Source organism: Hemibagrus wyckioides, linkage group LG15 (genome assembly GCF_019097595.1).
Source record: "Hemibagrus wyckioides isolate EC202008001 linkage group LG15, SWU_Hwy_1.0, whole genome shotgun sequence".
Classification (NCBI taxonomy): Eukaryota; Metazoa; Chordata; class Actinopteri; order Siluriformes; family Bagridae; genus Hemibagrus; species Hemibagrus wyckioides.
Genome location: NC_080724.1, coordinates 13,471,642 through 13,489,005, shown reverse-complemented (window position 1 = coordinate 13,489,005; position 17,364 = coordinate 13,471,642). Strand labels below are relative to the sequence as shown.

General features: G+C 43.1%; 2 protein-coding genes across 7 annotated transcripts; one reads left to right on the top strand and one right to left on the bottom strand.

Moving 5' to 3' along the window:
• Positions 1–556: 556 nt before the first annotated feature.
• On the bottom strand, positions 557–9,997 carry LOC131366341 (coiled-coil domain-containing protein 171-like). 6 transcript variants are annotated; one of them, XM_058410738.1, is made up of 25 exons: positions 8,226–8,280; positions 7,755–7,789; positions 7,486–7,668; positions 7,288–7,414; positions 6,879–7,053; positions 6,602–6,792; positions 6,339–6,485; positions 6,135–6,206; positions 5,849–6,009; positions 5,390–5,738; positions 5,174–5,282; positions 5,018–5,085; positions 4,848–4,937; positions 4,566–4,766; positions 4,318–4,485; positions 4,036–4,191; positions 3,327–3,891; positions 3,062–3,243; positions 2,827–2,979; positions 2,555–2,740; positions 2,313–2,458; positions 2,152–2,206; positions 1,455–1,583; positions 1,210–1,356; positions 558–1,011 (listed from the first exon to the last, which is right to left on the bottom strand). In XM_058410738.1, the coding sequence occupies exons 3-25, from the start codon at positions 7,635–7,637 to the stop codon at positions 790–792; spliced, it is 3,951 nt and encodes a 1,316-aa protein (XP_058266721.1). In that variant the 5' UTR covers positions 7,638–7,668; positions 7,755–7,789; positions 8,226–8,280; the 3' UTR covers positions 558–789. The 6 variants fall into 6 exon arrangements, with proteins under 6 accessions (XP_058266723.1, XP_058266724.1, XP_058266721.1 ...); XM_058410740.1 differs by lacking the exon at positions 7,755–7,789 and having other exon boundaries at positions 557–1,008; positions 8,226–8,296; XM_058410741.1 differs by lacking the exon at positions 7,755–7,789 and having other exon boundaries at positions 557–1,011; positions 3,327–3,816; positions 8,226–8,296.
• A 23-nt stretch (positions 9,998–10,020) lies between these two features.
• Positions 10,021–17,063, top strand: sh3gl2b (SH3 domain containing GRB2 like 2b, endophilin A1). The gene is made up of 9 exons (XM_058410742.1): positions 10,021–10,160; positions 12,970–13,038; positions 13,165–13,237; positions 13,345–13,488; positions 13,645–13,778; positions 13,897–14,055; positions 14,171–14,274; positions 14,414–14,538; positions 14,716–17,063. The coding sequence occupies exons 1-9, from the start codon at positions 10,116–10,118 to the stop codon at positions 14,910–14,912; spliced, it is 1,050 nt and encodes a 349-aa protein (XP_058266725.1). The 5' UTR covers positions 10,021–10,115; the 3' UTR covers positions 14,913–17,063.
• The last annotated feature ends 301 nt before the right edge of the window (positions 17,064–17,364 follow it).

Genomic DNA, 17,364 nt, shown 5'->3' with positions numbered 1-17,364 from the left:
GAAGGGGTCATCCCCAAACTGTTCCCACAAAGTTGGGAGCATGAAATTGTCCAAAATGTCTTGGTATGCTGAAGCATTAAGAGTTCCTTTCACTGGAACTAAGGGACTAACCCCTGAATTCAATGATTTGGAGGGGTGTCCCAAAACTTTTGGCATTATAGTGTATCTATAGAGATCCTGTGAACACTTGTCCATTTCCTGATTTTCACTTTTCACTGTGAGGAGAGTGTGTATAGCTGTGTACCATTTCTGGAATTTATAAACTTCCCTCTTCAGAATCATTGCACACATCCTCCAGCTACATTACACTGTGAACACACACATTTATGGAAATCTACAATAACATGCAGTACATATAGAAATATGAGCAGAGAGTTCATCTTCAGCTTGTATGTGTTTAAACAGTCAGTGTATATAATTCATTCCAGGACCTGTACTGGAGCTGTGAAGGTTCTGTGTGGTGCCAATTCCAGTGTTTTGCTTGTCCACAGAATCTAATAACGAGAAATCAAGTCACCTGCAGAACTCAGTTGTAGGCCATTTTCAAGGGGGGGGGGTGTGTGTTATATGTGTGTGAGATATTTATTCCTGAATGTCCCGATGAATCCTGTATAATTGTGAGTGTGTGTTTTGTAAAGTCTTTGAAAGAGTCTTCACTGTATAATATTGTTTATTTCTAACAGTTAGTAGCAGCAGTGACAGATGACTATAAAACTTATCTTTTTTTTCTAAAAAACTAAATCTACAGCAAAGTAAAATTTAATACAAAATACATTTCAGTTTGTTTTATTATGTTGATGGTTTTGAGGCACTTTTGACACTTCTGGAGCTTTTGGAGGCTTTTTTCACACTTCTACCCTTCTTCAGTGGAACAGTGGACTTGTTCAGGAGCGTGTCCATGTTTCTGGGGACATCGTTCACTGAGACAGCAGCGCTTAAGGGAGCCGGTATCCCACAATTCCCCTCTGCTTCAGAAAGAGGAGCCGGCGTGTCAGTGCTTCCGATCAACTGCTGATAAACACACAGAGAGAGAATCAACACACTCACACACATTGATCCTGTTACACACTATTATGTCATCATTAACACAGACACCAGAGTCTCATCCTTTACAGCCTGGGGTGTGTATTCCTCAAATTATTAACACGGTATCCCAAACACAGCCATCTGAGACAGCTGTAATAATAATAATAATAAAAATAAACTCACATAGCACTGGTTCTCTCGTATGCAGGCGTCATGTAACTCGGCTTTTAGAGCGGTCACGTGCGACTGATATGAGGAGATCTCTCTCTCGAGACACACCACCTTACTGCACACGAACTCATACACATCTGTAAAACTGTGCACCAGAGACTTCACAGACACACACACACACACCATGTATGATCACACTGAGGTGCACTGCAAGAACAGGAAGTGAAGCAATAACACTCACACTCTCTCTCACTCACCTGACATGCCTTCATCTCTGGTGCTCCACTGTCTAGCTCCAAACCCTGGTCCTGGTGCACTGTGGGTAAGTGCAGTGTGAACCTGTCTCTTAAGGAATTGGAGTGGGAAAGGAGGAGACTATCCTTCAGCTGTTCGTCACACACACACACCAGAAGAATCAGTGTATTAATATAAGATGTCAGATATCAGATCTCCAGCAATTTGCTGAAAGCATCAAGAAACAATAGGAGCAGAAAAGCAGCTGTCAGACCCCAGGACCAGAGCAAACATTCATAGAGCTGGAAAGCAATATAACAATATTAAAGTGTAATGGATACCAGTAACAACAGTGAAGACCATAAACCAAAACTCAGAAACATAGATGCACTAAGACTCCACCAAGGAGAGGAAGAGCAGAAAGATAAAGAGAAGAAGGTGAAAGGTTTGCCATGACCTTCACTATTTCCTGACTTAAAATGGATTAGAAAACTTGAGGAGAAGCTCAAAGGCAGGACATGACAGGAAGTAAAGTGGACATAAAGGTTATTAGGGAAGGTCTCGAAACACCGTTTGTAAACAGATATCATTTCAATTTCTTATCATAAACATATTTAGTTACCTTTGTTGATGAAGAGACATTTGGAAAACCTTTTTTCATTTCAGAGTAAAGGGATACAAACTTTTGCACTGAACTGTATTATGATAGAGAGTACTGACCTCTCGAAGTCTGCACTCCACTGACATGATGTAGCTCAATAAACACTCTTTACTCCTGGTACACACACACACCACAATGTCCAGATGAACAGCACAACAAAAACAACTACTGAATGTGAACTAGTCACAGTTTTATGTTTCTGTGTGTGTGTGTTAGTTACCTAGCTGCCAGATGCAGTGTGTTTTCCACTCTGTTGATGCTCTGCTGTAGCTCCTGTTTCTCTTCCTGTGATTGGCTTAGCCGTTTCCCTAGCAACCGCAGAGATTGTTCTTTCCTCTTTAGCTCCGCCTTCGCATCAGAGAGACTCTAAACACACACCGGGGTTTACAACATGTCCTGTAGTATAGCACCTGGTTAAGCAGTGAGAACCACTCCGCACTATGTGTGTGTCTGTGTGTGTACCTGCACAGCCTGAGCGAGTGTGTGGTCTTTTTCCAGTTGTTCTGAGATGTGTGTTTCCATGGTAATGCCAAGCTCTTGCAGCTGTGTGGCCTGTTCATGCAAGAGAGCCTGTGCTTGCTGTTCCCTGCACAGAGCCGAGCTCAACTCATCACACACTGTGTGGAACTGCCGCAGCGGCACACACACCTATAACACACATGCACAACTTTACATACTCCATTACTATACCTTGAAAAACAGGGTGTAAGGATGGGAGTGTGTGCCGCACTCACTGTGTGTGTGTTGTCCTTCATCTCATCATGTGTGTGTGTGTTTCTGCGTTTGAGCCGTGACAGTTCAATCCTCAGGTCTCTCCTCTCCACCTCAGCAGAGTGTAAACGCTGAGTAAACTCCAGGAAGTGCTGCTGCAGAGCAGAGAACATGACCTACACACACAAACACATAAATAAGTTGATAAACATGTAATTATGCACATATGTAAACATGACCTGACTATGTGTGTGTTACCTTGTTGGCATTGTGTCTCAGCGCGAGGTGGTGTGTTTTGCGGAGGCTGTTCAGTCCTTGACCCAGTTGCTGTGCCAACGACCCCATATCACCATAGCAACCCGACTCTGACTTAGGCAGCAGTTTCTCCACCAGCTTAGAGAAACTGGAGCGTGCGGCCGCTAAGACACCAGCACTGTGCTCTAACACACACACACAAGGTTTGGATGCTTATTAGTTATGTCCATCTGACTTGAGAGTGAGTTTGTGTGAGTATGTGTCTCACCAGTTCTCTGCAGCTCTGTCTGCACCTCCTGCATGCAGGTGTGTAAGATCACACACAGCTGTGAGGACGTGAGCATCTTCATCACTGTTTCGCTCTCCTCCTCCTCGGTGTGTGTGTTGCTCAGCCTCAGCTTGCTCACACACACACCTGCACCCACTCTGAATAGGATGTGTGTGTTCCTGCACAGATTGCGCAGACGCAGGGCGGCCATCACGGCAACCACATGCACTCTAAACTTCCACACACTCCCTGTGAGCCTGCTCTGACCTTTGACCCCAGGGTCACTGAGCGCATACAGTAGAGCCCTCAATTCCTGTTTGAGAAACTCAGCATCACACACACTTTGCTGCAGCAGGGTTTTCTGATGCACCAGCGCAGACACACGGCCATGCAGTGCATACACACACCCTGCCAGCATAGCGCTCGCTGCCAGGAAGGATGCATTTTCGCGGCGACAGACACGCACCAGCTCCTGAAGACGACTCACGTCCTGTTGGAGGGCAGAGTGAGCATGCTCAGAAATGCAGAGACACTCTTCAGCGTGATACAAACGACTCTTCAGATCCTGCACACACACACACACACATAGAGGGACAGACAGAGCTCTGGTCTGTAGTTCATTGATCAGGTGTAGTGTGTGTGTGTACCTAAGCTCAGGTAAGATCAGGGGCGTCTGTGTGTGTGTGTGTGTGTGTGTATGTGTGCACACCTGAGCTTTGGTCTGTAGTTCATTGATCAAGTGTGTGTGGTGTTTGTCCAGGTCCTCTCTCTGTTTAATCCAGCTCTTCTCTCTCTGCTTCAGCTGCTCACACACACTTTTCAGCGCCGCCTCCTTCCCCTCACACACACAGTCCAAACGTGCAATCTAACACACACATGCACAGAGTTATTAAATATCATTAATATTTTAATAACCATAAAATAACCTATACAGTAAAACAGAGTGTGTCTTTTGGTTCATGCCCACAGTGGACTAAAGTGTCCCCCTTACCCTCTGATTGGCTGAGTTGAGGTCAGAAGTCAGTGCATCTGCTTGCTCCTGTAGCATGATGCTAAGCTCTGCCCATGAAAAACTACCCATCATGCTCTGGGGTGGGGCTACCAACACACAGCCAGTGAGGAGCCGTTGATACAGAGAGTGCAGGAAGGCCAGCTTCTCCTACACACACACCTAATAGTAACTGAATCTTCCTTATATATAGGCTTATATGTTGTTTACATTTGCAAGTGTGTGTGTACCTGCTGCTCCTTCTCATGCTCCTGTATGAGTGTGTTTATATGTGTTTTGGTGTGTGTGTGTCGCTCTTTCTCCTCCTCCCAGAAGTGTGTGACAGTCTGCAGTTCCATCTGTCCTCGCTTTGCTGCATCTGCAGACTCTTCAACGCACACATGCAGACGCTCCACCTCCTCCCTCAGACACATGCACCGTGCCTCAAATTCCTACAAACATGCACACAAACACACAGGTGAAGTACAGAATATATGATTAGCAAAACATTTCCTCCTCCATCACACACACACCTGTATGCATCTCCTCTGGTCACTGATGATCTCGTCTTTGTCTTTATTCTCTTTGTTCAGTGCATCAACTGCCTTCACCAAGTCCTTCAGCTACACACACACACACAGAGTTAGCTCCCAAGTGACTGTTAACTGTTTTATACACACTTCAATGTGTTTGTGTGTGTTACCTCTGTGTGATAGTTGTGTAACACTCTTCTCAAGATATCCATCAGGGCAGACGGGTTCTGTTTATCTCCTAGCACACACACACACACACACACAATCAATAACCTGCTTCCTTCTCCTATTACATCATGATATCTAACACACACACACACACACACCGGTTGTGGTGATGATGGGTGGTGCCCCCTTGTGGTGGTGTAACAGCTGCTCCATTTCTTTAAGAAGACCTTCATATGTGTCCTCCACAAATGCCAGCCTCTTCTGAACCTACACACACACACACACACACACAGGGTATGTGTATGTGTAATATACAGCCATGGAGGGAAGGAGAGATGGCTAGAGAGTCAGTGAGAGAAAATACGTAAGTGTACCAGGATAAGTTCTTGCCCTCTCTCTGTCTCCACTCTCTCCTGTTTCTGCAGTCTGATTGACAGCTTAGCTGACTCCGCCTTCTCATGCTCCAACTGACCAATCAGCTTAGCTGACTCCGCCTTCTCATGCTCCAACTGACCAATCAGCTTAGCTGACTCCGCCTTCTCATGCTCCAACTGACCAATCAGCTTAGCTGACTCCGCCTTCTCATGCTCCAACTGACCAATCAGCTTAGCTGATGCTGCCTTCTCATGTTCCAACTGACCAATCAGATCAGCCAAGTCAGCCTTGGTTTTCTCCAGCTGGCCAATCAGATTGGAATTAGTGTTTCGGTACTCCTGCTCCAGTCTATACACAAAAAAATAAACAGAGTGTGACTTAATTATCATCACACTACAGCACACACTCACAGCTCATGTCATGTATAGGTATGCTTCCCGTGTGTGTGTGTCTCTTACAGTGTCAGTGTGTGTTGTGTGTTGTCAGCACGCTCTCTCTCTCGTGTGTGTGCTCTATCCACTTCTCCATATTTGTGTTTGAGCAGCTCCAGACTGGAAACAACCTCTGCTTGATTCCTCTTCTCTACTGACAGAGCTGCTTCCACATCTCTGAGACACAGCTACACACACAATACAGAGTACAGAACTGTTACAGACCTGTGCAGGGAATAGAGTGGGCATGACATCTACATCTGTCAGTCTCAAATAGTGGGTGTGGCAGTATCTGAATGACCTCAGCACTGACCTTCATCTCCAGGTGAGCAGCTTTTTCTGACTCCACACTCCTCTCCAGAACCTTTACTCTCTGTATGGCTGTCTACACACACACATGTAAACACATTAATAGACATTATGTGACCATAAATGATCATCCATCTGATGCAGGACAGTGAGGCCTATATACATGTCAGTATCATATGGCAGCACTTCTGTGTGTGTTGTTTCTCACCTCCAGTTCCTTCTTCATCTTTTCCTCACGCACCATACTGTTCCTCAGCTCAGCTCTCCTCACTCTGAGCTCCTCAGCATCTCGCTCTCTGTCTTTCTGCATACTGTCCATCCTGCCCTTCAGCTCCTGCAGTGTGTCTTTCTGCTCCTGACACACACCGAAATAAAACTAGGTGATGTGAACCATTTTAGGGTAGACCCCAGGACCAAACCACCCCCCACCCCCCATCCCCCATCCCCCAAAAACAAACACACAGAGGGTACCTGCAGCAGTGTGTCCCGGTGTCTATTCTCCTCCTGTAGCAGCTCTTTCTCTGTACTAATGCTGTGAATCAGGTGGTCCCTCTCACGCAACTCCGCGTGGAGCCTCTGCTCATCATCTAACCGTGCTTGCTGAGTGATTTCCAAAGCTCTCTGTAGATCAGAGGCTCTCTGATGCAGTTCCACATTGAGGCCTATAAACACACCAGTACATATATAATATAGTTAAACTATTACAGGCTCTCTGCCACAGCTCCACACCCAAACACCCAAACAATACCCTCCAGCTGCTGGTTGTGTGTGATCAGGTCAGCCATCTTCTTCTCAACTCGACTTTTCTGAGCAGCTGCATCTCTTTTTAGCACAGCGAGTTCGTACTCTAGTGTCTGTCTCTGAGCTTCTCCTTTCTCCAGAAGAGCACGACAGCGTGTGAGCTGAGCCTCGTAGCCCGACAACTGCACGCACACACACACACACACACACACTAGAGAAAACTGACACGTTCAGAGACAAAAATTTTACTTTTTGGCATGGTGTGATGTCTGTCAGCCAACAGGGAATGTTGGGGCAGAGCATCCATGTTTGAATGAGTTTCCCATGAAATTAAATTGATCTAGTACATATGAGTATTTCTCTGACACTATGACTTCATGTTGTGTAAAGGTGCCATGTTTTCGAAGACATGTCACCTCCTGGTTGTATTCGGAGTTGAGCTTGAGCTTGTCCTGCTCCAGTTGGTTGATCTTCCATCTCAACTCCTCCTCTTTGTCAAAGCCCCGTGTTTCCGTCTGCATCTGTCCAATCTCCTCTCTCAACCTGGAATGAGAATGACGTCAGTATGCTCAATGATTTGTGTTTCTGTTTCTCAGTCTAATCATTACAGCGACCTGCTGATCTCCTGCAGATCCCCCTGAGTGGACCGGGTCAGGGTGTGGGGGTGAGATGCACGCAGAAGCGCTTTACTCTGTCCACTCTCCCTACGTCTCGCCCTGTCTCGAGCTCGATCATCACCTCGTTGTGTCTGTCGACTCTCAGACATGACCTCTGTGTCCTGCTCCTGTTCACATCATCTGAAACACACACACACACACACACCATCTGCTTACTTATGTAAAATCAACACACATAATATTAAAGGGGAAAACGATTCATTTACCATGGAGGAGGGTTGGCTCAAAACAGGAAATGGAGCTGTGAAGTTCCGTTTTAATTTGTATAATTAATAAAGATTCGTTCTGTATTTTATAAACGCTGCCGTTTCAGTCCAAAAGCAAAGACGTAAACACGTCTTTCCAACCATAATAATCAAACACACCTGTAATGTCTACTAAACTTATCGATTACATGTAAACTAAAACGTATATGAAGTATAAAACTGTTTCATGATAACAAATGAAATCAGATGTGTTGTTGCTCACGGTCGCTATAGAGCTAACAACAACACTGCTACTAGCATTAGCCGCTTTGCTACCGAAAAGTTTTCACAGTAAATTGTAAACATCAGTATTCCTGCACATTGACACATAAACACTAAATCCCCGAAATAAAGATAAATGCCGAGGCTTTCTCCCTCACGATGTGTTCCAGGTAAATTAAAAATAAATATAAAAACTCCATCAACACGCACCTAAAACATGTAGTCCGTTTGAATCTGACGCCGTTTCGCTTCCGAAACAAACGCGATTGCGTCACTTCCGCTCACACGCAACCCCTAAACCCAAGGAAATATGGCGTCCTTCTCGTTTTTATTGTGAATTCGTTTATTAGAATGTGAGTTGTGATTTTTATTTGTTTTACATGCAAATTAAACACGTAATTAATGACAGACAGAGTACAGGACAAGTCTTTTATTCGGATTATCAGTGTGTGTGTGTGTGTGTGTGTGTGTGCGTGCGTGCGTGTGTGTGTGTGCGCGAGCGATGTCACTGTCCATGGTGCTGAGCGGCCCATCTCCAGTCCTCTTTTACCCAAACACACAGAAACTCATCCCACTCCTGCAGCAGTGCTTTTCAGCTAATGGTTACTCAACTTACTGCACATGAGTATTGTAATGACAAAGATTTATGAAAGTATAATCAAATATATATATATATATATATATATATATATATATATATATATATATATATATATATATAAACAAACATTGGTACTGTGCTGTTTAAAAAAAAAGTGTCTCCTTGCTGAGTGCAGTAGATGTCATTGGAGGAATTAAAGCCTACTGCCCGAGACCTTCATCTAGCCAATCTAGTTTATTTCAAATCTTTTACATAAAGGAAGTTTTTTTGCACTTAAAAGGAAAAATTGTGATCCAAAAACCAAAGTGTCATGATAAAGAGGTTTTTTTGTGTTTAGCCTTCTTCTTGGTGTATTGTTACTTTGGTTAACATTTTCCTACTGTTCCCACAATGCTGTGCTGCTGATGGTGGTGCAGTGGTGCAGATGGGTTTGCATGTAACTTGTAATTAAATTTAAAGTTTATGGACTGATGTCACATCAACATGGCCACTCACAGCATCAGCAGCAAACACAGCAGCAAGTCTTACTTTTAAGTGTTATACTCTATATGCACACATTAGCTGTGGATTAATCTGCAAACAGACATTCATTTCTTAAATCTAAGCACTGACTCTACAGCTTTCTGTTTGAGGAGGAAAATATACATTACTCCCCACAGCTAGCTGACCAACTCGTTTCACAGAGACACCCATGTTTTAATCCACTTCACAAGTCCAATATAGAGAGGTGGAAAATGATGCCATAACAACCTACAAACTATTGCTTACAGGCCAAACTGTACTTCATTACTTAAAGGAGAGTGAAGCAGATATGCATTCATCATATAGTCTTTCCAGCTCACTCACCTCATCATCTTTACACTCTGCTCAGACAGGTGATCTAGCTTCAAATTCTATGTGAACACTGATAACATCCCGCTTATCATCTCTTACAGTGATAACTAGCCAAGCTGAGTTTAGTGTCCAGAGCTTGCTCCAGCATCTCCTCTGCTTCTACACTGGATTATATAACTCTGATAAAGGAAACTCTGACTCCAGCTCAACCTGACAGTTATTTATGTTATAAATGTTATAAATGCACTAGCAATAACAATAACATTCGCAGTGACGTCGTTGTAAATTCTCACAGGTTTAACAAGACAAGACCAACTAACACAAGAGCATCACACTCACTGAACACACCACAGAAATGTCATCAGAAACATGTGTAAGGAGCCTCAGTGAGGATTTTAACTATAACCTCCTCACCGAGTTGTGTCTGATGCGCGCTCCCGCCTCGGGGCGCGCCCACACCCTCCGTGACATCACGGCACGCGAGGCAAAACGTCGCTGTGCGTAACCGGAGCTGTGTTCTCTCTGTTCTCTCTCTCTCTGACTGAATAACGGACATTTCTCTCAGCACTGCCTCAGCCGCTGCTCTGTCATCGCGCGCGCGTCTGTGTATATGTGTGTGTGTGTGTTTTCTCTCCACGCAGTGAGCAGGTCAGTCAGTCAGAGACATGTCTGTGGCAGGACTGAAGAAACAGTTCCACAAAGCGACGCAGGTGAGACACATAACCCACCATCCGAGCTCTCTCTCTCTCTCTCTCTTATTTATTTATTTCCGGTAACGGACACCGTGATGGCGGCTGCAGATCCTCGGAGTGATCCTGCAGGGCTGCCAGACTGCTAGGATGGTTCAAAACCCAACATTCGTCCACCATTAGGCCATAAAAGATTTTATTTACATGCCAACTGTTTAATGCATGTTATTTATAGGAGCTGTGTGTGAGGGAGGGAGTCACTGCGGCCTGTGTGTGTGTGTGTGTGTGTGTGTGTTAATCAGTGAGTGTCAGTCAGAGGAATCGTAGAGGTTCTCCGTCGTGATGTGATCTTAAATAGATTAATAAATAGACTACAACTCATTAAAATTTGATGTGCATTCGATACCTTTAAATATTTACTGCATTATTGTTTATTTATTCATTTGTTTAGAGTAAGTGTATTTTTATTACATAGCACAGCTATATTTTATTGGAACGCAGCCACCGGAAGTGGTCAGTTGTCATGGTAGCCAGGCTGCTAATCGCGTAGCCACTTAAACCAGCTAGCTAACATCAGCTGGTGAGCAAAGATGGCTGTGTAAATCAGATGGTCTGTTATTCTAATATGATTTTATTAGCTGTTATATAACAGGCCTATCAGAATCTTCCGCGGTGACGTCACGGATTTTCCTCAGGCTTCCCCCCTGACCGTTACACAGGCCGGACTCATTGGGACTCGGCTTTTCCCGTCACACTTCGACTTTATTCGGATATACGGACAATGAAAGGTTATTAGAAATATTAGTCTACACAGATGACGGGTATAGTGGATCAGGAATAATAAAAACACACCTTTATAAACTGTTTATAACGTCTTTAATCCTGAGATGTTTTTTTGAGAGCCGTTCACCGTTAGTTTGAGATTAACATGTGATTCAGTAATGTGTGTGTGTGTGTGTGTGTGTGAGAGAGAGAGAGAGAGAGAGAGAGACAGGGATCTTCACCTGCTCAAATCCGTCAGACTTGAGTCTAAACTCATCCTTTATTTCCTCCTAAAATAGACTTGAATCAATGGATTGGGTATAAAAAGAACTGTGTGATGCCACCATTGCTCTGTGTGTGTGTGTATGTGTGTGAGAGAGAGAGAGAGAGAGAGAGAGACTGAGAGAGAGAGAGAGATTTTTCCTCAGTAGAAGTGTCAGAGACTGGTTTTCCACAATAACGATACCTTGACATCTGAAATGAACAATAAACCAGATATACAGACTGGAGAAGGAAAGAAAGTTGAAACACCAAAAACTAATATGAAAATAAAACACTAATATGATGGTGAGTGTTGAAATAAATCTGCCAGGAGTCTCATCACTGCAGGAACAGAGCAGCTGTAATGATCACATTAATCACTGCTTTAACTCAACACATCGGCTTCCACTCTCATTATTCAGCAGATTACAGAATAGCACTTGATCCAGCGCAGCTCATTATTTTACATTTTATTTATTTCATACTGACCGATGGCAGTTATTAACGGGATGTGGTAGCTTAGTGGTTAAGGCGTTGGATTACTGATCTGATTCCCAGGTCCACCAAGCTGCTACTGCTGGGCCCCTGAGCAAGGCCCTTAACCCTCATTTGCTCAGTTGTATAAAAATTGAGGTCAACTGTAGATCACTCTTGAAAAGGGTAAATGAAAATGTAAATTTAGTGAGGTCACCAAATTGAGGTGATGATAATCATAATTTTATCACACTTTTTATTCACTGTTTTGTTTTTGTTAGTAATTATTAATGTGTTATTTATTCTGTGATGCGAAATTAAACTGCAGGCTCAAAACGTATCCTACTGTATTGATCTATGATTGATTGTGTGTGTGTGTATGTGTGTGTGTGGCTCATGACTGTGTGTGTCTCTTTAAAGAAGGTGACACATGGTGTAATGAAACATAGTTAACTCATAGTTAACACAGACACACACACACACACACCTACACAAACACACATAGAGCATGCCTAGACATGCTTACATTAAACTGCAATATTCTCTCTCACTTTCTTGATCTCACTATCTGGTGTGTGTGTGTGTGTAGATGGTGAGTGAACATGTGACTGATCACAAGGCCTGCTGTTTGTAACTGTGGTGGAAGTGTTATCAGCTCCCTGTAAAGTCAGCACCTGTAATTATAGCCATTATAGTGTGTGAGTGTGTGTGTGAGAGAGAGAGAGAACACAATGCTGCTTTGAGTGCCCTTCACTGTGTCCTCTGACTACAGCTTTTACTCACTTCATCCTTGTTGGTGTTAAAGAGACAGACAAACAGAGAGATCAAGAAATTCTCTGATAAAGTCTCACTGTGCGCTGGAGCAGTGTGATTAACTCAGCACTGGGATATGTATAGGATTGTGTGTGTATGTGTGTGTGTGTTAACATACTTGATTTTTATTTATAGTGCGTCTCCTTGCATATTTTCTTGACAGTAAGATGTGTAAACTCTAATTGTCTGTCCTCACCTAACAGATGTTTAGCTCAGAGAGAGACAGAGAGAGAGAGAAAGAGAGAGAGAAACAGACAGACAGACAGATGGATAGATAGATACAGGCGGAGACATTGTGTACATCTTTATTTTCTCTCTGATGCTAGTGCCAGATTCCTGTTGCTATGGAAACTGTTCTCACTCCCTTTCTTCCTATCCCTCTCATGAGACCAGTTTGCCAGTGTGCACGCACACACACACACACACACATGCACACACACACTGTATTGATGTAATGTGTATCTAAAGAATCAGATGACAGAAACAGTGTACATTTATTCTGTCTGTTTGTGTCCTACAGAAAGTGAGTGAGAAGGTTGGGGGAGCAGAAGGCACCAAGCTCGATGATGACTTTAAGGAAATGGAGAAGGTGAGAAGTATGAAGATTTTCATCAGCTTCTCTAAATGTTTTTGGAGTAAAATAAATAAAAGTTAAGGATCTGTAATAAAACAATCTGGGATCAAACTCAGGTGCAATGTCTGTGTGTGTGTCTAGAAAGTGGATGCTACCAGCAGAGCAGTGCTGGACATCATGACCAAAACTACAGAATATCTACAGCCAAACCCAGGTGTGTGTGTGTGTGTGTGTCCATAATGATAGTAATACAAAGCTATTTTGTCTTTGTGGGGACTGGTCAGAAAAGTGTTAACTCACAATAAATGTGTGTGTGTGCAGCCTCCAGAGCAAAGTTAAGTATGATAAACACCATGTCTAAGATCCGTGGGCAGGAGAAAGGGCCAGGCTACCCTCAGGCTGAGAGCGTGCTTGGAGACGCTATGCAGAGATTTGGCCGAGAACTTGGCGAGGACTCCAGCTTCGGTAACACGCAGACACACACGCAGACACACACACAAACATACACTTAAATACACACACACACCTTACTCTTTAACTAAGTCCTATATTCACACTTCTGTGCCTCATCATTGTTTTGTTGTTTGTCTCTATCTCTCTCTCTCTCGCTCTCTGTCTCAGGTTTGGCTCTGATAGATGCGGGTGAGGCGATGCGTGAGCTTGGAGAGGTGAAGGATGCTCTGGACATGGAGGTCAAACAGAACTTTATTGACCCACTGCAGAATCTACATGACAAAGACATTAAAGAGATACAGGTAACACACACACACACATACACACATACACACATACAGGTGATACACACACATGATGCATATACCATTTTCACCTGATCTGACTGCATTCCTGGTGTGTGTGTGTGTGTGTGTGCAGCATCACCTGAAGAAGATGGAGGGTCGGCGTCTGGACTTTGACTATAAGAAGAAGCGTCAGGGCAAAGTGACAGATGAAGAGATCAAACAAGCGCTGGAGAAGTTTGATGAATCAAAGGAGATCGCTGAGCAGAGCATGTTCAACCTTCTGGAAAGCGATGTATGACACACACACACACAAAATTAGTTCGGTCTTGTGGTCAGCCTTTTGGTGACTCTTTTTCACTCTTCTTGTATGCATGTGTGTGTGTGCGTGTGTGGGTGTGTGTGTGTAGATAGAGCAGGTGAGCCAGTTGGCTGCACTGGTGAAGGCTCAGCTGGATTACCACCAACAGGCGACTGACATCCTCCAGCAGCTCTCTGGCAAGATGGAGGAGAGGTAACTTCACTTTCAAACTCCACATCCCACAATGCACCTGTGCTCCTTACACCAGTCACATTGTCACACTCCATGAGGAAATATAAGGCTTTTATGATGTGTGTGTGTTTGTGTTTGTGTGTGTGTGTGTGTAACAAAGGATAAAGGAGGCCTCCAGTAAGCCGAGGAAAGAATACATTCCCAAACCGCGCATGGAACTTCAGCTGCCCAGTGAAACCCACAATGGGGGAATACATTCCGCTAAATCACCTGCTCGCTCCCCAGGTACACACACACACACACACACAGTTATTAAGTTATATAATTATTTATTTATTCACACATATCAGAACTCATTCACTCACTGAAATTCAAAAACAGCTTTATTGGCAATAAATGTACTTAACAAAATCTTCTAATTTCTAAATCATCTCTTCTCTCTCTCTCTCTCTCTCTCTGTAGCTCCTCTGGATCAGCCATGCTGTCGCGCTCTGTATGACTTCGAGCCAGAGAACGAGGGTGAGCTGGGCTTTAAGGAAGGTGACATCATCACGCTGACCAATCAGATTGATGATAACTGGTATGAGGGGATGATCCACGGCCAGTCGGGTTTCTTTCCCATCAACTATGTCGATGTCCTGGTTCCTCTGCCTCATTAGGCTCCGCCACTTGCTATGCTCCACCCACTTCATCACCATTTCTCATAATGATGATGATGATGATGATGATGAAGGGGTTACAGTAAATTATTAACACACTCTGAAGTGTTTGTGTGCCCGTGCAGTGTTGCGTTTAGAGGCGGCTCAGGTGTGTGTGCGTGCGTGTGTGTGTGTGTGTGTGCTCTATTCTTCCACTGTTGCTTGTTTATTTGTTTATCTGTTGCTTCTTTATTTGTTTTGTTTCTTGTTTTGTGTGAATGTTCCATTTTTCACACAATTTATATCCCAGTATTTCACACCTTCTCCATATGTTTGAAATAAGTGAAGAATAATAGATGAATATTAATAAGTGTCTCGTCATGTTCCTGCTTTAAGGCTCAGGTTCCAACCTTCTTCACTTTCCACTTTCTGGTGTTACGTGAACTTTTCTTTCCAGCTGTAATTCACGCTGCGGGTTTGTTCAGTAAGCGAGGTTTTTTTTTCGTTCAGAGTCTGAGATCATTCCTGATGATCGGTTTTCTCAGGATGGCGTAAGGAATAAAATTGACCTGACATGTCGGAGCAGACACGCCTCCTTTTTAACAACCAATCACAGGCTGGATTGTGTAGCGTCTTCATTCCGTTCTCCATACGTCGTCTGTTTACTCTGTAACTATGTTGTGTTGTTGGTGTGAGAAGCTCGCTCAGGCCCTTAGACATTATACAGGTTTTCCATTTGAAGGCGGAGCTTCACTCTGATTGGTTCCCCCAGACTTCTCTTATATCCAATCAAAACCCTTAAATCACAGAAGTCGCAGTGTGCGAAAGTGTTTAGGACACGGCCTATTTAGGGTCTCATTTCTCCTGAAATCTTTTGCTTGTATGTTATTTTTTGCACTTTATACACAGTTAGTGTGCCGTAGCTTTATTTATTTATTTATTTGTTTGTTTGTTTGTGTATGTACTTATGTATTTATTTGTTTATGTTTATTTGACTGTTCTGTAGTTTTAGTTCATGTGGAAGTGACATTCCAATGTATATACAAATGTGTGTGTGTGTGTGTGTGTGTGTGTGTGCGCTTTATCCTGTGCAGTGTTACACAGAGGAAGTTCTCTGATTGGTGGATTTGATGTTTATGGATTTTTAATTGGGTGTGTAAAGTGAAGCTGTTCCACTACACTGAGGATTATCAGTTTTTTCCGCCTTAAAAAGTGAGTGTTCAATGAGACGGGATGTTCTTTTTCTCTCGTTTGTGTGTGTGTGTGTGTGTGTGTCTTTAGTGCATTTATGACTGAAGTGTGAATGTTTTGTTTCTCATCAGCATGTTGTGTGTGATTTCTCGGATTATCTCATTGGAGTGAAGCTGCACATGTCGCTGAAGTCATTTCAAGTACAAAAGCACAGGATTGGTTCCCAGCTGCATGTGGGCGTGTCTCAGTGATCCTAATTAACTTGGAGCTAAACAATGTGCTCAGAATTAGCATTAAATAACAACCAGTGGCTTCTTTTTTCACTGAATCACGCCCAAAAACATGAAACTCCGCCCACTTTTATTATATATGCACATAAACAATGTGATCCACACTGATCTCATCCAATACACAGAGTAAATGCCACAATATAAAGTTTAGCCATATCCTTGCTAACTCTGCTGCTGAATCTCTCCAGCACATTAGGATTAATCAATAATTAATGGCTAATGAATCAATAATTAATTCGTTATTTTAGTAATTTATGAATAATTAGTGAACATCTATTAGTAATTGATATCCAGCAAATAATGTAACCATTACAGCAATAACTTTCCTGGTGTGAGATGATCACACTGCTGATCCTCTATCACTACGCCACCTCCCTCGCACGCTGTGTGTGTGTGTGTGTGTGTGTGTCCTGCAGCATGTTTTCGTGTTGAACAGAACCTGAAGATGAATTAATTGCAATGTGTGATGCATATATTTATCTCCTGTATGGACCTGACCTATTGTTTTTATCTATGTATATATATAAATCTATATATATGTGTGTGTGTGTGTGTGTGTGTGTGTGTGTGTGTGTGTGTGTATTTCTCTTTCCTGTGCTGGATGAACAGAAGCTGTAAAAGCCGTATTGCTTGATTTGTGATCACACATGTCACACACATGTAAAATAAAATGCAGTGTCACTAATGATGAGTAATGAGCCCTGGGTCTCTCTCTCTCTCTCTCTCTTTCTCTGTCTCACACACACACACAAACACACACAAACTTTATTCAGGGATTAATCCTTGTGCAGCCTTCATGTCAGAAATCATTTTTTAATAAAAGAAAAATATAGAATAAATCATTTGTTTCCACCTGAAACTACTGAAACTATTTTCTGAAACACATGTACAAGAAAAACACTTTTGGATACCCCCCCACCTACCTTGTATAAATAAAAATACTAATACTACTACTACTAATAATAATAGTAATACTTTGCACACAGCAGCAC